The sequence below is a fragment of the Fukomys damarensis genome, unplaced genomic scaffold (assembly GCF_012274545.1).
Source record: "Fukomys damarensis isolate Sample0158 unplaced genomic scaffold, DMR_v1.0_HiC HiC_scaffold_10, whole genome shotgun sequence".
NCBI classification, from domain to species: Eukaryota; Metazoa; Chordata; class Mammalia; order Rodentia; family Bathyergidae; genus Fukomys; species Fukomys damarensis.
The window spans coordinates 8,557,677-8,579,764 of NW_022900922.1; the positions used below are offsets into that span (position 1 = coordinate 8,557,677).

General features: G+C 39.3%; 1 protein-coding gene across 1 annotated transcript in view; it reads left to right on the forward strand.

Annotated features, from left to right (window-relative positions):
* The window catches only part of Dip2c (disco interacting protein 2 homolog C), a 304,786-nt gene that overhangs the window by 137,432 nt on the left and 145,266 nt on the right, over positions 1 to 22,088 (forward strand). Inside the window, exon 7 of the mRNA XM_033761773.1 lies at positions 19,543 to 19,668. Coding sequence (XP_033617664.1) covers positions 19,543 to 19,668 — 126 coding nt within the window. The remainder of the gene's footprint in view (positions 1 to 19,542; positions 19,669 to 22,088) is intronic.

The following is a 22,088-nucleotide window of genomic DNA, read 5'->3' on the forward strand; positions in this document are numbered from 1 at the left end:
TTTCCTTTGTGTTTTATGATACCTTCCACAAGAATGTTGTGAAATTCAGTTGTTGGAAACTTAGTTTGACTACAGTTGTAAACTGGACTTTGCTGAATTAAATTTTTTATTAGTTTAGTTAAAGAAAACTTACGCTATGATTAGTGTATTAATTAGTTGTTAAGAATTTTTTAGCACGTAAATTTAAATTGCGTTTTCCTGTTTCCATAACTAAAATTTTTACATGGAGATCACCTGTAAGTCCTAGTGTTGTTACTGCAACACAGGTTCAGGGACCTATAGATCACTGCTGGAACTGACCTGAATTATATTTGTGTGTTACTTTGTTTGGGTTTTATAATAAGCATGTGGAATCATTATTTCATGTGGCTGAGAAAAAGGAAGTGACTCACCCAATCCACGCCATTCTGTGGTAAACCTCCCGCCACACCTTCAGTAGTTCTCTCCCTGACTTTCTGGCTCTCATCCCCACCCTAGAAGGGAAGAAGGCTGACGCAGATTATATGGCATCAGGAGACACCATTTGTATGAACAGGAAGAATGCATTTGAGACCCTTATTGAGACTCCGCTTTGAGAAATTGATCTCTGCTCGCCAGAGTTCTTCCTGACTTCTGATGGGCATTCTCAAGAGGCTGTTGATGCCTAGGAAAATGAGTGAGGTTGGAATGAAGGAAGGAGGAGGGATATTCCCAAATCTAACCTGTTGTTTCAGAGACACCCAGTATATATTAAGAACCCATCTTATTGACTGAGATGTTAGAGGCCCCATTCAAATACCTAGGAAGACAGAGGCGTGCATGGATGTCCTTCTTGTGAGATTCTCCCCTCAACTGCCATGTCTTTATTTAAAGATGTGCGCTCATAACTGATCTCCACATACACCCATTGCCGTACGTGTGGGCACATGTCTAGAACCTGGTAAGTGTTCAAAGTGTTCTTATGTCATTTAATGGATGAGAAAATTGAAGTTCTGGGAGGTAATATCATGGCTGATGGTGACATTGTGAGTAGCTCATCAAAATAGGATGCAAATCCAGTTTTCTCTGGCCCTGTAGTCTTCTTATACTGTAGAAAATGGTACTTTCAGTTTCTGACTTTAAACTTTCTATGTTAAATATTTAAAGAAAAAATTTAGATGGAGATTTAGTCGTAGCTGTCTGTTGCCTACGTTATGGATCTTTCCTGAAGTGGAGGAGGGTTAATAAACCCTTATGTTTATATGGACCTTTGGTGGCTTTTGTTTTTGTATTTTGTTTTGTTTTTGTACCAGGGATTGATCTTGGGACCTTATTCTTGTGAGGCAGGTGCGGTGCCACTGAGCTAAATCCCCAGCCCAGTGGTTTTTTTGTCTCTGAAATCCTTCTAGTAATTCCAGGAACATCTCCTATGACAAGTTGTGGTCTCACGTTTTTCTTTTTAAACTCTGAAAGAGGTCAATACACTGGGAAATGGCGGCCAGTTGGCCTGCGGAGCATTTTCTGTTCACATATACATATTGTCTTCCCCTGAGGGCCAGAAGACGTGGGAAGAGACCCGTGAAGGGTGATGGCTGGGGTGGGGGGAAAGCAGAGGCAGATGGAGGAGACTCACTTTCCCCAGCTCGTAGAAGTTCCGAAGGCTCAGCCTCTGGAAAGAAAGCCGCCCCTCTGGTTGTATCCCCGTCACGCCCTCCAGCAGATCACTGCTAATTTTTCATTAGCATCGTTATGACGTGGGAAACAGCTTTGAACAAATGCTGCAGTTGGTGTTCATCTTCTCCAGTTAGAACCACAGACTTGGAGATGACAACAGGGATCTTTCCCCTTTTTGGGGTGATATGGCAAGTGGGTTTGGGCCCTCTGCTGCCATCGAACACACTCTTCTGATCTCAGCCCCAGCACTTCTTTTCCTTCCAGTTCCTCTTTCCTGGTGGCCCTGTCTGTTCACTCACTGGGATCAGCCCTCACAGCGGGCTGAGTGGCTGGCCCTCTGCTTGGCGTCACCTATGGATGCTGCCTTTTACCCTCCATTGGAAGCAAGCCGAAGCTCAAAGATGAGCTTAGACCCCTGCTGCGGTTGGACGTGTGTTCACCCGCCATCGGGGGCCTGCTTGTTTCAAGGAGGGTTGACTCAAATATTCTTAGGATAGGCATCTGCTCTGGATTGGGACCATGCTAGGTGACAGAAAGACATAGAGAAAATTAAGAGCCAATCACCTTTTGAAGTTCACAACGCATGAGAAAAGCACAATTACTTAAAATATGTGTAGCAGAACAAGCATTGTGTTCCCTGGGGTGTGGAGAGCGAGGTGAGGCTTTCCCACTTTGGTCTCTGGATTGGCTCTTCTCGTAACTTCAGCAATGTGGTCTGTTAAACCGTGTTCGGTCTTGCTCCCACTGTTTATGTGATGTGACTCCCCTTCCACTCAAGAGTAGGAATCCGATCACTTTCCCTCCACAACCTCATCTCCTCCGATTCCCCCTGTAGCTGCACTGGCTTCCTGGTGTTCCTCAAGCACACAAGGCAGTTTTCACTGGCTCGTACCTGTCCTGCAGCATTTTTCCCTCATAAGTCATGTGGCTGTGTCCTTACTTTCATGAGCTCTTTGCCCAAGTGTTACTGTTATCAGTAAGACTTTCTCTGACCATGCATTTAAAACTGAGAAATATCAGGCCACCTCTTCCTACTCAGTCCCTACCCTTCCCTGTCCTGATTCATTGTCTCCTTGCAGTTTTCACCACCTGATTTAATATATATGTATCCATCTGTCAATTTGTCGTCTACCTGCCAATCATCCTCTGTTTATCTAAGTTTCATCTATCAGCTCTGCACCTGTCTGTATCTATTCCCCTACCTGCTCTCTTCTCCCATTAGAATGCAAAGTCTGCAGAGGAAGGGGTCTTTATTTTTTTTCTTTTATGTATGCCTGAAATACTGCCTGGCTTCTACTTTTTGAAGGAAGAAAGACGAGGAAGTGTGCTACATTTGGAGAGAGGCTAGTGATTAGGCTGGGGTGGGGGCAGATTGTAAAGTATCCTGTTTGCTATGCTTTGGAATCTGGACTTCATCGTAAAGGAATAGGGTACCACTGGAAGATTTTAGGTAAAAGCATTGTGGGAACTAATTTTGAATTTGACGATTACTTCAGTAGCATTGTGGAGCCTGGATTGGGAGTGGAGGAATCTGAAAGACCCTGAATGCCTGAGAGTGCTGCATATTTAGGAGCTGTGAGTCTGTACCATCAAGATTGGAAATGTTTAGAAGATACAGATTGAGTGTCTCGAGTCTAAAATGCTCCAAAATCTGAAACTTTTTGAGCACCTATGTTATGCCACAAGTAGAAAATTGCACACCTGACTTGCTGTGACAGGTTGCAGTCAAACATTGGTACCCAAAAAATGCTGTATATAATTACTTTTTGAATATGGGTATAAAGCTAAATGTGAAATACAAATGAATTTCTTGTTTAGACTTGGGTTTTGTTCCTAAGATATTTCATTATGTGTATGCAAATATTCCCAAACCTGAAAAAAAACAAACTGAAAATCAGAAACACTTCTGGTCTCAAACATATTACAAAGGGGTGATCAACGTAGGAATCACACCTGAATGCTGAGTTAGCACGGCAGTGTGTGAGAAAGGGCATGAGGGCAACTGCTGGTACTTACGTTACACACCTTCACAGATGATGGTTTCTGATTCTGTACCAATTTCTGTGTCTTTATAGAGTTAAGGTTCCTCTTAAAGGTGGAACTTGCCTTGGTTATTAATATACTATGTATTATTATACTATATATTAATATACTATGAAATATTGTGCAGACATTTCTTAAAGAGTCATGAAAGATACAATAGATGATGCAGTTATTCGATGTATACTATTTCACCTTTCAGTTTCTACTCTTCACTTTAAGATAATCACTTTGATTTGCATATAGAAGGCTCATGCCCATGTGACCCTTCCATATGCTTCTGAAGTCTCAGTTGGGGTTCTCATTTTCTGTGGCTAACCCCAAGAGTCTTTCCTTTGTATATCATGGCAGTTATCATAAAGCAAAACAAAAGGGGGCCTGATCATTTTGGGGGTTCCTTTGACATCTCCTAGCGTCGCAAGTGTCTAGTTGTAAATTTCCTTAACTTACATGTTTTACTGTCATACTATGATTTACTTTTCATAGAGTGTATTTTCATACATAGATTTAAAAGTGAGATACATATGAGAGGGTGTTGCCAGTGTACTCATTCAAGCGTTTTCTGGTTTATTTTCCCTTGAGCCAGTCTGGAAGTTTTCAGTCATTCATAAGTCAAAGATTTGTGGCTCATCAGGAGATTTGGCTTCTGATACTCTTTGACTACTAATCTTACAATACAGCTACTTTGGTTGCTCCAGTGACCAAATTATGTTAGCCAAGAAGCATTTCTATTATCTATTAGATAATTGACCCAATTAACAATCAGTTCAGTCAGGCACATAGTCTCAAATTTAATCTCTCCTGGCTATTTCCATTTTATTTCTAAACTCATGACCTTGCATTGTAATGAACTCTTACTAGAGTTCTTTATAATAGACCATCTCTTCTTTTTAAGTAATTTTTTTTGGAGGAGGCACTTAAATTTGATTTGTAAACTTAATGAAGAAATAGATGAATAGGCATGTTTTGGATGCCTATAATATATTAGGCTCTATATTAGGCACTTTACAGAGTCTAAATTAGTCCTTGATTGCGGGCTATGTTTAACAGCCCCCCCTCAAAAAAAGAAAACTTAGAAAATCTTGAGAAATGTTTTGCATCTGTTGCAGCTGAGACCAGCTATGACAAATAAGAATATTAAAACTCCAGTATAACACACTGCTTCCTGATATGGTTAGAACTGTTTTTTCTCTAAGATGTGTTTAGATGAAGTTTAAATTGATGTCTCATGTTTTGCATGTGCACAGACAGCAGTAACTGCTGTTTTAATGATTTGTCTGGACGCTGCTATCCTTCACAGTGGACTGCAGAGGCCCTTTCTGTTCCTGGGGGATGGTAAACACAGTCCGTAGGCTCTTGGAGGAGCATGAGACCCTTTCAGGATGTCTAAGACTTTCATCCATTTTTCCGAATGACCCTGTCATGTTGTTGGCCTTCTTTTCATCCTGTTTCTTTGAGTGTACAGTGGGTTTTCTGATGACTGTATGACAGGTAATGTTGGCATTGCTCTGACAGCCAGTAGATACTGTGGTTATGAGTCTTATGTTTTTAAAAGTTTTTCAGTTTACTTTCTAATAGTAAACTTAAAATTTAATAACCCTATTAGCAAAAGTTTAAGGTTTTCGGCAATGTTTAGGAGTTTAGCATATTTTTTTACTCTACAAATTTGAGGATCATTACCATGAGATTTTAAGTGTTTTTTAGTTTGTTTTGTTTTTTTTTTAGGTTGAGAGATATGAACTAGAAACCTGGTATCTGAACCCATCCTTAAGTTAATTTTATTTTGACAATAGTCTTCAAGTGTGAATCTGGCAGTGTTCAGTTTTGGGAACAGGCTTGTATCCTAGTACTGATTCATTGAACTAATGTACAAATAGTTTTGTGTACTGAACATTCTGCTGTGCATGGTAGGTGAGACAGATTTAGAGACATAGTTACGCTTAATTTCATAGATTGCGAAGATTTATCTTTCTTGAGTTAACCTCGATTTACTGACTTCAGTGAGATTCCTACCCTGTGACCTCTATTCTCTGAACTCAGTGTCTTCATTATTGTTTGTGACTGACGTTATTTTCTTTTTAACAGTAGGATATGGGCAAGCTAGGCGAGGAGAACACACATCGTGGAGTGAAATTAAACTGCAGAGTAGCTCAGTATCCCCAGTGAAGACGACAGGCTCCATCTGGGAGAGTTGCACTGTCCATCGTGATAGCCACTTGGCACCTATTAAATCAGTGAAGATGAAATTAAAATTCGGTTCTGACTCACTAGTTACCTTCCAGGACGAGCGGGTACTGCAGTGAGCAGTTCAGGTGTGGACATTGCCATTCAGCAGACGGTTCTGCTGCAGAGGAGCTGCTCTCGGGCCGAGGCTACACCTGTGGGAGAAAGGGCAAAAGAAAGTTTAAAAAGCATGAGTGTCTGTTTGCCCGGCATTGAAGCAAGTGAAGTTAACCTCCGTGTCTGTGCCTAGCCATTTAATGGAGGAAATGCTGGAAATGAAAGTGTGTTAGAAACAGATTCTTTGAACACAATAAGACTCCTGACTGAAAGCAGGAACGGGTTAGAAGGCATTTATTTGTATCATTACATGTGTAAACAATACAGTGAATCAAAATTTGTAGGGTGCAATGAAAATGGTACTTGGAAAGAAATTGAGCCTAAAATATTTATATTAAATAAGTAGAGCTTTTGGAAAGTATAAAAAGAATAGACTTTTAACTTAAGATGTTAGAAAAAGCCCGATATAGTCATGTATACCTATAATCACCTCACTCTGGGATGCTGAGGCAGGAGGATCCACAAATCTGAGCCCAGTTTGAGCAATTTGTTGAGACCCTGTCTCAAAATAAAAAGAAGGTCTAGTATGTAGCTCAGTGCAGAGGGCCTGCATTCAGTCCCTAACACTGAGGGGAAAAGTCCAGGAAGGAGAATATAATTAAAAGGAATAAGAAAATATTGAAGGATAAAATGAAATCAAGAATACATAGATTTTTTATTTCCAATACAGCGTATAGAGAACAATGTCGTTGTGATCATCCTCACAAAGGAAAAAAATTAAACTGAAACTCAAATCTTGTTAAACCCATTAAAAAACTGAGGTCATAGGACAAGCTGTCATTAAAGAGTTGGAGGTAGATATCAGCAGAGGGATGTAAATTTTAAGAGTCAACAGCAGTGCTAGAAACTAAAAACTGCAGAAAAGAAGGATACTTTTGATCATCTAAAGCCTAGGAATGAGTAGGTCAAAAGTTATGATCTGCATAAGGAAAAGAAAGAGTGGTAGAGAAGGAATAAGAGGAATAGAAACAGCATCTTTTCTTATTCTTGTCCTAAGAGAGAAGGATTTGTTCCAAATAATAATAAAAACAGCATATTGGGTGATTATAGCATGTGGATCAGTGAAACGAATGACAGCAGTGTTATAAAGAACAGAAGAAAAAATCATGAAATACTGTGCTAGGCGAGTCATGGTGGTGCATGCCTGTAATCTCATTTGGGAGGCTGAGGCAGGAAGATCACTGCAAGTTTGTGGCCCGTCTGGTCTTCAGCCTAAACTACACAGCAAGACCCTGTCTCAAAACAACTACAAAAATGTGTTATAACGTCCTCAACGCCATCCATGAGGTAGTGTAATGTGGTTTGAAAGTGCTCTTGGATTTATTCCAAGCGTATGTTGTCAACTCAAGGGCAACCAATAAAGAAATTGTATAAATTTGAAGTATAATTGATACAGTGAAAGAAGAAAGAAAATGAGATAGTATGAAATGCTCAACTAAAGCTTAAAAAGGCAAAGAAGGGAAGGCAAAACTGATAACACATAACAATAAATAGGTAGATATTAATCAAACTGAATCACTGTAAGCTTCAGTGATCTAAATACAACAAATAAGAAATTTTCAGGGTGGTTAAAAAGCAAGACCCAACTATATGTTTGTAAGAAATCTTTTAATATACAATCATATCTGGATGGAAATAAGAGATGTAGTCTCAGCCCTCAGGGGGCAGAGGCAGGAGGATCACTGCAAGTTCGAGACCCAGCCTAGGCTATGTAATGATTTTAAAGTCAGCCTGGAATACACAGTGAGATTTGGTCTCAGAAAAAAAAAAAGAATAGAAAAGATTAGTATTGTAACATTAATCAAAGTATCTGCCAGACTTGAGAACAAGGAAAGTTATCAGGGATGAAGAGAGGCAAAGCATAATGTTAAATAGGTCGCTTGTCCAAGAAGAATCCTTAAAGATGTATGTATCCAACAGAACATCAAACTACGAGACAAGTATGTATAAGACATCAGGAAATAGGTCAGTGACAGTGAGAAGCTTCAGCATCCATTTTTCTATAATTGACACATTCAGCAGCAGGAAATCAGGACGTAGATGAACTGAACAACACCATCAGTCCACTAGGTTTAGTTTGGCATATGTAGAGCAGTTCATCAACAGCGGAATGTCTGTTCTGTAGTTCACACAGTATTCACTAAGACAGCATTTTTGATCATAAAACATGTCACAGTTTAAACAATAAGAAACAAAGACCACAAAGGACTTACATGTAAAATAACAGAATCATAGGTGGAAAAACTTGAAAATATTTGGGGGTTCAACATTATGTGTTTAATACATGATGCAAAGGTGAATCCTCAAAAGAAATTGAAAAATATTTTAAAGTAAGAGCAAGTGAAAATACACATGGTCAGACTTGGGCCTGGAGTAAAAACGGGACCTCAAAAGGAGTGTATTTACAGCTCTCAGTGTGTATTGGAAAAGAAGATTCAAAATCAGTAATCTAAATTTCATCCATTGGAAACTAGGAAGAGCAAATTAAATCTAATGTAAGCAGAAATAAAGACATAGTAAAGAATTGAACAAAAATTAATGAGATCAGAAGAAACAAATAGGAAATAAAGCACAGTGACCAATAATTGCTTATTTTGAAAGACTGGTAAAACTGGTAAGGTGCTAGTTAACTGAGAAAAGAATAGAGAAGACACAGTATACTAATTCTAGAAATGAAATTTGGGACATACCCTTCAAGTACAGAATAATGAAGGAATGGCCTGAACAGCTCTATCCCTACAAATGTGTAATAACTAAGGTAAAATGGACTAATTTCTTGAAAGACACAGTTTGTTGAAACTCATACAAAGTAAAATAGACTACTTGAATAGGCTTTGTAAGAGAAATTGAATAATGGCCTTCCAAAATTGAAGGCATCAAGCACAGATGGGTTTCCTGTTGGATTCCACCAAATACCTGAGAAAGAAACATACATTCACTCTCTTCGATTCCTTTCAGAAGATAGAAGAGGACCTTCTAATTCATTTTGAGAGACTAATACTGCCCTGATATCACAGACGAAGGCTGTAGGTAATGAAGTGTACTATATAGATTAGTATCTCTCATGAGCTAGGTACACAAACCCTGAAAGACAGAACTTGCAAATTGAATGTAACAATGTATTAAAAAAATGACCAAAGTGGGGTTTTATTTTCTAAATACAAGACATTTAATTTTGTAAATCAATGTAATTCATTACATCAACCATTTAAAGAAGAAAAATAACATCCTAGATGCAGAAAAAGAATTTGACAAAAATCTAAGATTCAGTGATAAAAAAATTAGCAAATTAGGAATAGTGGTGAACTTCTTCAATTGCATAAATAGCTACAATAAATTCTACAGCTAACATTATACTTAACACCAAGGAACTAAGTGGCTTCCTCCCAAGATCCAGAACAAGGCAGTGGATTTGCTTCTGATCACCTCTGTTTAACGTACTGAAAATCTTCATTAACACAGCAAGACAAGAAGAGGAAACAAAAAGTGTATAGATTGGGAAGGAAGAGATGAAACTTTCTTTATTCAGAGGTAGCAAGCTTGTCTATCTAGAAAGTCACAAAGAATTAAAGAAAAACTTCCATTAACTGATAAGCAAGGTTAATATTGAAAAGCAGATTGCTTTCTTATATGTTAGCAAATAACTTGGAATTTGAAGGTTGCAACACTTATGGTGGCATAAAAATGAAATACTTAGGTATAACCATATGAAAACACATGTAAATACATATGTGAAGAAAAATATAAAACTATTGAACAAATGTATAAGATCTAAATAAATGGGGAGAGATTCCATGTTCACGTATAGGAAGACAGAGTTAAGATGTCAGTTATTTCCAGCTTGATCTATAGATTCAGAACAATTGAAATCCTATGTTGTTGTTTGGGTAAAGGGTGCTGGGTACCAGGTTATTTAGATATCACTGAACTGAAGCCAGACATGGTGGTACACGCCTGAAATCCCATCAATCTGGGAAGCTGAGGCAGGAGGATTACAAGTTTGAATACAGCCTGGGCAACTTAGCAAGACCCCGTCAAATAAATACAGACAGACAAAAAGTAAGTCTGAGGGTAGCTCACTCTGAAGGCCCTGGGTTCAATCCCCAGAACTGCAGGGAATAAAAGAACCAAACAAATTTATGGTGAAATTTATTTAGGAAGGCAGAGAGAGAGAGAGAGAGAGAGAGACACACCCAGAATAACAAAGTATCAAAGGAGAAGACCAGTCTGAGTGTCCTGGCATTGCTTGACTTTAAGGCTTACTGAGAAAAAATTAGTCAAAACAATGTGGTGTTGGCAAAATAACATTCATTATAGACCAATGAATACCCAGGCCAGAAATATCTGCACAAAAATAAAGTATGAACCAATTTTTAACAAGCCAAGATGGTACAATAGAGAAAAGAACTGAAAACAGATCATAGACCTGCAAAATTAAAAGATTCCCAAAGCTTTTATAAAGGAATAACAAACCTCAGTTTAGGGGCAACTTGGAGATGTAACACCAAAAGCACAATCTATGAAGGAAAAAATTGGTGAGCTGGACTTTATAAAAATTAGAAACATGTTAGGGCTGGGGATTTAGCTCAGTGGTGCCACTGCCTGCCTTGCAAGTGCAAGGACCTGAGTTCGATTCCCAGTATCAAAAAAAAAAAACAACGACAAACCCAAATTGGAAGCATGTTCTGATAAAGACTCAGTTAAGAAAATGAAAAGATACAACACGTAATCATAATATACAGTGAATTTTAAAGATATTTCAGTAAACGACATATTGCTCTTAGTTCCCCTCATAATATTCCCTCTTGCTTCATATATACTTGTGTTAGTTAGTTTTCTCTCCTTGCTGAGACAAAATACCTGACACCCTAAGTAAAAGGGGAAAGGATTTCGTTAGCTCGTAGTTTTCAGAGGTTTCAGTCTATAGCTGGTGGCAAGTCAAGGATGGCAAACAGACATTGCAGAGGAGAAACAACAAGGGCGAGCCCAAAGTAGCAAAGGCAACAAAGGTATTTTACCAGTGTCTTTCTGCTCCTTTTATTCAGGCTACCTGGATTAGGGTGGTACAAAACCAGTCACTCCTATTTAGTGGGTTAGTAATCACACACCCTTAATCCGAGAGTCACACATTGCAGATTTAGCTACCTTGGAAAAAGATTGCATGAGGCTTTGGGGGACATTGAGACATGAGCTACAACAACACTTCTCCCATTGTGTCTGACATTTTTTGAAGCAGTTCTGGAAGACCCTTTTGTGTCTAATTAAAAAAAAAAAAAACGTGAAAGCTGATGCTGAGTGCAATAAAAATTGAAAAGCAGTCTTGTGAAAACATTGCAGTGTGTCCTCATTCAGCAAATTCATTGGGTCTGGCACCGTATGACTTTAGGCTGTTCTCCAAAATCAGAATGATCACCAAACATAAACATTTTAACCAATTCGAGACATCAAGGCAGCTGTGACAGTGCAACTAAAAACTCACAAAAGAGGACTTCCAGAACTGCTTTAGAAAGTAGGAAGAAGGATAGTAGTGTGTGTTTGAGGTAAGGGAAGGGAATTATATTGAGGGGGATTAATGGCAGGCAGTGGGTCTTCTACTATAATAAAATTTTAGAAATTTATGCACCATATTTTTCAGTCACACCTCATTAACCCAGGTGGGAATTGAAAATCTTTGCACATCTGACAAATTACTGATATCTAAAGTATAAAGAGAACTCTTAAAAAGTTTAGGATAAGAAAGCAACCACATTAAAAAAGTATGCAAAAGATCTGCATGCATTTGTATGGAAATGTACAGGTGCAAATAAGCATAGGAAAAAAAATGTTCCACGTGTTAGCAAGGAAATATGCCAGTCACTATGACAAAATACTGTTAGAACTTCCAAAAACATAAAAACCCTGAAAACATAAAATGTTGGTACGGATATAGAGCGACAGGGACTCTAGTTTATCATAGGCAATAGTGCAGAGTGATATAGGCACTTAACAAAACAGCTCAGCCGTTTGCTACAAAACTAAGTGTACTCTCTTGTGATCCAGTACCTTACCTAAAGGTAGTGTGCTCCTTGGTACCTCACCTAGGGGAACTGCAAACATGGTCACACTAATTGCTAAAATTAGAAGAAATTAAGTCTGTTATTTGGCAGATGTTTTGGGTTCTATGGAGAAGTTGCTCTATGAGTTATAGGCAAGACCTTTGGAAGGTCATTTTCTCATAGGGGCATCAAAGCTGACTTGCTGTTAGGAGGTAAGGCCTTCCTTGTCGGAAGAGATGGATCAGTGTGAGCACGACTGGGAAGGTCCAGCAGCTCTCCTCTGCTCTGTCCTTTTGCCGTGCCACCCTGCCTTGAAGCCGGCCAGCTATGGACTAAAATCTGTACAAACTGTGAACCAAAATAAACCTCTCCTTTAAGTTGTGGGTGTCGGGTATTTTGTCCCAGTAACAAAGAAAAGTGAGACAAAGGGGAAAGGATAAACTGATACATCCCAACCATGGAATGATAGTGCTAAGAAATGAACTATTAAGCTGGGAAAAAAAAGTGGAACAAATGTAAACTCATATTAACTACTTAGTGAAAGCAGTCAGTCTGGAAAGTATACATACTGGATGATTCCAGTTATAGGATTTCTGAAAAGACAAAAGTGAAAGCAGTAAAGACGAGTGGCTAACAGGAAGAGAGAAAGGGGAGAGCTCAGAATGTTTAGGCCGGCAAAACTGTTACGTGTGATGGTACAGTGCTGGGTACAGGTCAGTGTACATGTGTTGAAACCTACTGAAAGCAAAATACCAAAAGTGAACCCTAACATGGTTCACTATGCTTATTATTTAATAACAGTGTATCACCACTGTCTTGTTAATTACAACAAATACCTCAAACTAATGCAAGATGTTAATAATGGGGGAACTTTGTAGGTAAAGGGATATAGTCTTTCTCAGGCTTGGGTTATATGAATGATACTTAGAGTCAGATTAAGATATAAGAAGTCCAGTGTTTACCACTCACCAGAGCCTGCCCTAAACCCTTTAATGTACTAACTGGTTTAATCCTTATAGATACATTTAGAGCAGATGCTCTTATTATTCCTAAATTGCACGTAAGGAAACTGAGGCACAGATAAATCACCTGCCCAAGGCCACATAGGGGAACTGGGATTTCAACCCATGTAATCTGGCTGTAGGACTTGTCTCAGCTGCTCTGCTTTTAGGAAACCAAGCTTCTTTGGAGAAACAGTCTCTTCTGTTGATTGAGTGTTGTCTTTGATGTTGGGAACACCAGACCCCTAACTGTCTATATAATGTTAGGAACTCTGAGAATAACAGAAACTGTAAGAAATGTATTATAGGTGGGAGAAGGAGGAGGAAGAAGTATCACCTAATACTTAAATCCGTAGATCCATCCAGCCTTCTAGGACACTAGGAACAGTAGTGATAACATCTAAAATAAGAGGTGGGAAAGCCTCATTTTTCACTCAGAGGCTGGAAGTGTTAAATTTTAATTCCCCACACGTCTCATGCTTGTCTTTTTCAGAATACTAATTTCTTTTAGAGTGAAGCGAATTGTAATGTATTTTAAAAGCAAAAAGTAGAGTGAGATTATCTTTTCAGTACTTTAACAATTATATCTGTGCGGTAACTCCTAATCCAGTATCCTTTTGTTCCGTAGAAAAATGATACATTTTGTGTTGCTAAATCCCTTGTAGCTTCCTGTGAGTAATACAGAATCTTAGCTTACGGAATTAAAGGGAAAGGGAACTTTGCAATGTATATCTGAGAGAGCCGTAGGTAGGTAAATTGTTACAAGTCAAACACTAGGGGAAAGTCCATCTTTCCACCCAGTAAGAAGAAAAAAGACTAAGTAGATTCATAAACCAGTCATGCACTCTGATTGTTTTAGGAATAAAGGTTTTCAGAAAATTGAGACATGTTAGGAATGGGTACATAATGCTTGCACTGTGGCATTAAGCTTTTAATAATCTTTTGCAAAAAGAGGCAATAGTTTCATCTTCTCCAGCGCTGTATAACATGCTAAATGGTTTATTGTCATTTCAGTGCTCATTGAAATTCTGCTGGAGAATTATCTCAACATAATTTGTCCAACAGTATAAATATAAGAAGTTCAGAACAGATTAATTACTGACAGTAGTGATCTGTTTATTCCATGCCATATGAAGTTGATCTTAAATCCTTTCTCTTTCTAGCTAAATATTTTTGGATTATTAGAATGAAAAGCCTTAAGTGAATAGCTCATCAACCTTTTAGCAGAGGAGACAGACAGGAAAGATTTACTTTGTCATCAGATGGACTACTGTTGAATTATTGCTGCTCAGTTCCAAATTCATCCTTTATTACCTTCTCTGAGCCCTTTACATGCCTTTTTTGTCAAGCTATCATTGGAGGCTCTAGGAGATTCTTCACAAGCAAGAACCTCACAACTGGGTCCTGGAGTTCCCTGCAGGATGTCCCCTTGGTAACCAGCCACCTTCCACACCTCCTGCCCTTGGGAACCCCTACATTGTCCTTGAGGCTCCACAGAACAGTCAGTGCTGTTAAAAGCTTCCAAGTTGTGCCCATTATATCACACCCTTGCTGTGTTTGTCCTCAGCAGCTCGTAGTCCAGCCACACCTACTCAATTCCTGGATCCTTTTCCAATTCATGCCTTCCTTGGTTATATGTATCTTTGTTCTTTGCTTTGGAAATAGATATTGTCACTGTGTGGTTCCAAACTAACATGATTTACCATTTACATGCAAGTGTAAACTGCCACTTACTGGTCTCTCTGTAGGCTGAAACATCTTTGGCCACTTTTTGGTATTTGTCTGTATTGACACCTAGAGATGCTAGGAAGCAACAGGTCTCCATCTTACAAAAGTTCGTCTGTAGAGCCCGGTTGTCCTCTCCTAGTATGACTTTGTCCTTTCAGTTATTTGTAGAATTTCCCACAGTCATAGGAGTTCTTGAAACTGTGATTGGCAAATCTTGTGAATGTTTTATGGACGCTTGTGGACTCTGGTTATGAAGAGACTGTGACTTTCACGTGTGTGTCACTGGTGTCGTCCTGCCCACTGCCTCTGCACAAGTGGGAGATTTCCATTTCTCATTATTTCCTATTCACTGCCTCTCATCTACTTTCTAATTGATGTGCCTGGTAAAAATTGTATCCAGAACATTTGTAATTAAGATTTTGTGGGGCATTTAATCAAGTGCTTTAATGGGTTTTTGATGCATCACAGCTGCTAAATTTCATTCATAGGCTCATTTTATGAAAATAAAGGGAAGATTTGTTTTGTAGCAACCTACTTACCCACGTCACCATATCTTCTGAAAAGTTCTCAGTGTTACGCCTCTTTTAGGGTTTGTCTTCTTTTTCCCTAAGAGCTGTCATTGCCCTCTGTTCTCAGGTAATACTTTCATCCACGCCTGTGTGCTCTTTCATACCATCCCTTTGCTACACCCCGAGTACTCAGACCGGCCCGGTGACCTTTACCGTGACCCTTTGAGCTTGGTGCCTGCAGAAGATAGACTTCATCATTTCCTCCTGCCCTGTGCTCAGATCTCACCCTCTTTTCCTCCTTCATTCACCTGCAGCATTGACCCTCTGGCTGTTAGATGCGTGGGTTTAAAGCTGGGCATCTTAGAAGCTTTCGTCGCTAGGTGTTTTCCTTCTGACTGGGAGCGAGGAGTGTGCCACACTGTTGAGAGCAAAGGGAAGAAGCAAAGCGGGAAGAATCCGAAGGCCCAGTTACATGGTGTGGTTGGTTCTCCAGGGGCGGTCCTATGTCAGCGTCTCTTTCCATCTCTCTCGGGAGGCCCCCATCGCATCCTGTTTTTACAGAGACAGCAGTCTGACATTTCCTCTTTGGGTTGGGTAGTTAGGGTTGAACTGGCATCGTTAAACAGCGCATCAGTTTGACATGTGGTGGTAAATCGGACTCGGACATTCTTACCCAGCTTTGCTAGGAAGGTTTGGACTGTAATTATACTACATGCTTGAGAAGCTAGTGTTCAGCAGTGGGAAGTTATCTTCCCCCTCATCTTTGTCTTATTTCCGTTGGGCTAACATAGTAAGGGTCGACAGGGATCAGACCCTGGGGTAGAGCTGGGGCTGGTGGTGTGATGATGTCATTTTCTCTGACCCTGTTCAATATATGCAATGGTCTGATAGGCTGTTGAGGCTGTTATATATATTTGAACATTTACTGTGCTATTGTTTGTGGTTAAAATAGAACACAGAGTTGCCTTTTTGAAAAAAAGCTTTATGCTTATTTACTTCATTAATTTATATATTGCTCAGTTTTGAAGTGCAGTCTGACGTTGTCATGGCTACCGTAGTGTTCATTTCTTTCTCATATCAACTGGCTCCTGCAGGTTAGCTGTAAGTGAACTCCTCCACATCTTTTACTTCAGTCCAAAGGAGCAACTCCTGGCAAGGGCATGCTGGTCTCTTTCTGATTTAAAATATTCTCCTTTTACTGTTTTCATGGAAAAAAAAAATTCAGTAGACATGTATGGTGCTGACAATTTTTAAAATCTTTGCCTTTATGAAAAAGCTTCACAGTGGTTTAAAATGTATGTGTCTATATTCACCTTTTCTAAAATGATTTATTAAAAGTACAACTTTGATTGGAAAGATAATTTATCTTGAGAAGTTTAAATGTAACATGGAGTGGACTTGAAGCTCTCAAAACATGTGTGACTTAGAGCACTCCTCAGTGTTTCTGTTTGGCAGACTCCACTGAAGATTGCGAGGTTCCCATCCAAACCCATCATGATTTCCCCAGTACCCATTTCGTTTCTCTCTTGAGATCATAGAATCTCACAACGATGTAGTATTCTCAGATTTTTCCATTTACAAAAACCACATATTTCACAAGAATAGTTTGGCTTTCTTATTCCTCAGCCTGAGGTAAGCTATACAACCCCCCAAAAAAAATTAGTTTAAAAAAAGTGATTTGGTAATAAGTATTATTATATATAAGATATAATTACACAGCAAGTGTTTCAAAAGAACCTTACAGTAGGCATGGCCGATAACAAAGTTTCTCAGTAGAGAAAAAGATAAGCATTTTTAAAAATTGTGGTTAATTTTGTCATCTTAAAATGATATCTTTTTTGTGTGAGGCTGGAGAGAAGCTGAACAGTTACTGAAAACCAGAATGTGTTTATAGTGTCAAAGTATCTTCTCCCATGTTGTTTCTCTGGAGGACAGCACTTCAACTGAGTGGACAGAGTTAATATCATCTGTCGAGGATGAATGTCTGCTCTCTCTGCTGCGGTGCCCGATCTGAATCTAATTACAAGGAAACACCCAATATCCCGAATTGAAGGACAGGCTATAAAGTCACTACACTGAATTCTTTAAAATTTGCAATTTCTAGAAAATTTGAGTTACTTACAGATTCATGTGACATAAGAGCAGTCAGTTTGGATTACAAATTTGAAGGCAAAGTAATTATAAAGGAAATTGTCGGGGCAGTGAATATGAATTTTGGATTAGATAACGGTATTAGATCATTGGTAAATTTCCGTATGAGGCAAGTTTTTTTTATGTTGGAGAACATCCTTGTTTTTAGGAAGTACATTGAGACTTAGATACAGAAGAACAAGAGACCTGCAACTTCTTTTCCTACAGTTTGGGAAATGCATGAAGAGGGAAGGAGGAGTTGAAATAAAGCAGTGGGGTAGGAGATAAACAGTTGAAAGTCTGAGTGGAAGTTAAATGGGAATCATCTGCTATTGCCGAGTTTCTGTGAATTTGAGATTATATCTTAAGAGTTTTACAAAGAACATTCAAAACTGAAAGTGCTTGCTTTGTGGAAAGTTAATATTCTTTCTCACCACATTGGTAACCCTTCAGCTTTGGGCCGTGAGTCCATGTCAGTCAGTTTTCACTTTTTGATCTGGATCTTAAGAAAAATATGTGACCAGAGAACTAGCTTTTTATCTTAAAATAATGAGTGTAATTGAGAAAAGGAGTGGTGCCCCCCAAAGCTAAACAAGATGCAACAATATAATAAGTTATTTTGTGTGGTATGTACTTTAAAACAAGGATTGGCAAATGTTTTCTATGAAGGATCAAATGACAAATTTTGTTTTTAAATTTCTGGGTTATCGTGGGCTATGTCACATATACTCAGCTCTGCTTTTATGGTAGGAAAGAAGCCACAGACTACACGTCCATCAGTGGTGTGGCTGTGTCTCAGTAAAACATTGTTTACAAAAAGAGTTGGAGACTGATTTTGGCGCACAGGCTGCAGCTGACTGAGCACTGATCTAAAATGTAAACTGGGTTTTCTGGTACCAGCTTGCAAAAAACTGTATTGACGGGTTTGGAATTAGGGGAAGATTTCGTAAAGGAACTACATGTCTGTAGTTCATAGACGGCACTACTGTATTAGAAGAGTTGGAGTGTGATGGAGGTGAAGGCCTTAGAGGTATTTGATGAATTTGGCAGGTTTTATATCTCTGATTGCTTGTTTAGGAAATGAAACTAACCAAGTTTCCCCTCTGATTGTGGGGAATCGTGACAGTTATCTTGTCTGGAATGGGACTTCTAACTGGTTCCCAGCATCTCCTGCAGTCTTCTTGACAGCCTCCAGAAAGTCCCTACTGAATTAGAGATTGGATCACATGTGACCATTCATTTGTACTCAGCTTTCACTGAAAGCTCTTCTGACTTCGGGATTCAGACTAGCCACTCAGTTCACCTCTCTCACATCCTGCTTCAGTTCTCTCCATAGTTGGATTGCTGTCTCTGACCTGTTAGAAAATACACAGCCTGAGGCACAGTGTCTGTCTCTTTCTTACACTGGATCCTCGACCGTAGCATACTGCCTTGCAAAGCAGACATTCAGTACTTAGGTGTGGAACTGACATAATGGGTTCATGTCCTAAGATGTCTTACACAGTACCTGACCCATAACTGAGCACTCAGCATATGTAAGCTCAGTCCATTACTAACAAGTTGTGTGGTACACATCCTTCCTTCAACAGAACATCAGAATGAATTGTAAGGCTTCAACATGTCACCTGCAGAAATATCCAAACATCAGAGTCCATGCATTTTAAGAAAAGTTGGCAGAGCAAATTAGAACCAGTATTTGGTTATTCATACAGATTCGTTTGGAAATGAAATGAATAATTAAAAGTTTGTGAACAAATTTTAGTGTCTTTCTTTTGCAGAAGGAATTTGCAAGTGACACAGGCAGCATAACGGAAGTAAAATAACAAATTTACTCATTGACAAGGGTCAGTTACACATAAGCAGGGCCTGGATCAATCCTTGTCGAAGAGTAAATTTGTTTTACTTCCATTCTGCTGCCTCTCTGTGTGTCACTTGCACATTCCTTCTGCAACATTTCTGCAGAGGCTTTGAAGCTGGTAGGTCCAACTTCTTTCCTTCCCCACCATCTGTTAATCAGCTTTAGTGGTAAGATACGCTGTGCCTCTCGGGCAGAGGGGAAAGAAAAGGCTTGGTCCTTTGGGATCTTGACTGAATACTGCAATAAACCAGCTTTCTCTTGGTTTCTAGATGTTCACACAGAGGCTGTTCAAGCAGCTCTTGCTAAACACAAAGAAAGGAAGATGGCAGTGCCCATGCCTTCCAAACGCAGATCCCTTGTTGTACAGACTTCGATGGATGCCTATACGCCTCCAGGTGAGCAATGTGCTTGCTGTTTCTACTTCTTAAACACGATACACATGTTTTAGAATTCACTGCTTGCCCAGCAGCCACTTTCTTTTTAGCTTTCACAGTGGTGGTATGAGTCATGTTTTATGAACAGAAATTCCCAGTTAAATTAAACTGGGAAGGATAATTAACATTACTATGTATGCAAATATTTATTTTAGACTTTTCATCAAGACTGTCATGTATGCATTCTTTGAGAGTCTTATAAAGTGTTCTACGTATAGGAGACTTTGTACCCCTACAGCTCTAACTGAAGTTGTACTTCTGCTTAGACTGTTACATACATACTTTCAAGTCTGTATAACAGCAATACATTGTGGTGTGTTATATAGAATTGGACAATACAGGAAGTTACTTGAATCAGTGTCGTCAAACTTCACCTTTAAAGTACCAGTCATGATTTTACTCTGCAGGCCAGAAAGTCTCTTTCACAAGTACTTGAGTCTGCCATTTCAACTGGAAAGTAGTTATAGATGATAGGTCAGCAAGTGGATGTGGCTCTGTCACAAAACTGTGTCTACAGAACCAGCTGGTAGGCCCGAGTCGGTCCACAGGACTGACAACCCCTGATTAAATGGTTGCAGGGAGTAGCCCATTCATGGTTTTGTTGCTTTAACAAAATACCAGAGGCTGGATACTGTATGAAGAACAGATTTCTTTAGCTCACAGTTCAAGAAGTTAGCCTGCCTTTGGTGGTCTCTAGTGAAGGCCTTCTGGCTATTTCACAGAAAAGCAGATCACGTCATAGTTGGTATGCATGCAAGAGGGATTTGGGAGATGCTAGAGGAGTTTATGTTGTCAGTTTTCCTTTTTGTAATGATTTGGTCCCAAGAACTGTCAGTCCCGTGAGAACTCCTCTAATTCTTTCCTTCATAGAACATGCCCCAATTACCTTGCCCTAGGCCCTGCTGCTTAAAAGTTCTGCCACATTCTGATACTACTGGGGACCAGTCTTTCAACACATGACCCTTTGCGGGACAAACTGGAAGTATAGCAGTTACATAGGACTGCTTTTGTTTAATTTTGAATTCCATATAGCTACAAAACTATTTCACTGTGCACAAATAATTATAAATTATATCTCATTATCTTCAAAACTACCGTGAAAAACATAGAGAAATTATTCAAGCATCTGTTAGGAACTTGAAGAATTATACCTAACTTTTCTTGTTGATTAGTTTATGAAAGTTTTGTTCCAGTATTGCTCATAATCTGGTTTTATTTGCTTTTTGTTGCTAATAACACTACAGAGTAGATGAGTTATAGAAACAATGGCTTATTTTGGCTCACACTTCTGGGCAAAGGTCATATCTGATGGTGGTCTCTATATTAATCAGCTTAACCCCAAATCCCCACTGCCCAATACCTACAATTTAAAAAAGAGGAGAGATTTAATTCGGCTCATGTTTTCAGGGAATTCACTCCATGGTCAGCAGGCCTCAAGGCAGCAACATCATGGAGGCAGGCCATGACACAGCAAGATACTTAGTTCAAGGCAACTGGAAAGCATAGCAGGGGAGCACAGCAAGAGAGAAGAAACAGGGATCAGACATAAGCCCTCAAAGCCACTCCTGTATGACCCATCCAGACCCACCCAGGACAGTGCTCCATCCCCTGGGCAGCTCTAAAAGCCTGTCAAGTTGACCCTTTATGCTGCAGCCTTCTTCCTAGTCCATTCCACAGGGTATCATATCTGGCAAGCATGTGTGTAGATGGTCTCTTCTGGTTTTCTTACTGTTATGAAGCCACCAGGATTTAATCATGGGGGCTCCACCCTAGTGACTTAATTCTTTCTAAAGGTGCCACCTTTTAAGTACCATAGTTGGATTGACTTTCTATCCTCCTAATCCTTTCAATGAGGATTACTTTTAAAACCTGAAACCTCAGGGGAGACACTAAATCATGTCCAGTAACAGCACTGTCATTGTTGTGAGCCTCTCTGGTCTGCAGGCTTGAGTTACCTTGCATGCCACTTGGAACAGATTAAAATCCTACCTTTCCCCAAACAGGAGAAATGTAAGGTGCAGTAAGAATGAACGAAAATGTACATACAGCACTATTTGGAACCTCCTGTATTTTAAAGCTTAGCCTGAGTGTGGAAGATAGGTTATACTTCAAACCAGAGATGTGGCCTGATAAACCACATATATATCGTAGATTTCAAACTCCTAAGTATCCCAATTAAAGTCAGAAGTATGAGCAGTTGAACTCAGGTCCTTTGCACTAAGTTATACCCTCTGTGCTTTTTTTATTAAAAAAATAAATTAGGGCCATGGATTTAGCTCAGTGGTTCCGCCACCTGCCTCACAAGCTCAACGACCCAAATTCAATCCCCAGTACCAAAAAAAAAAAAAAAAAAAAAATTTTTTGAACCCAGTGGGGATTGC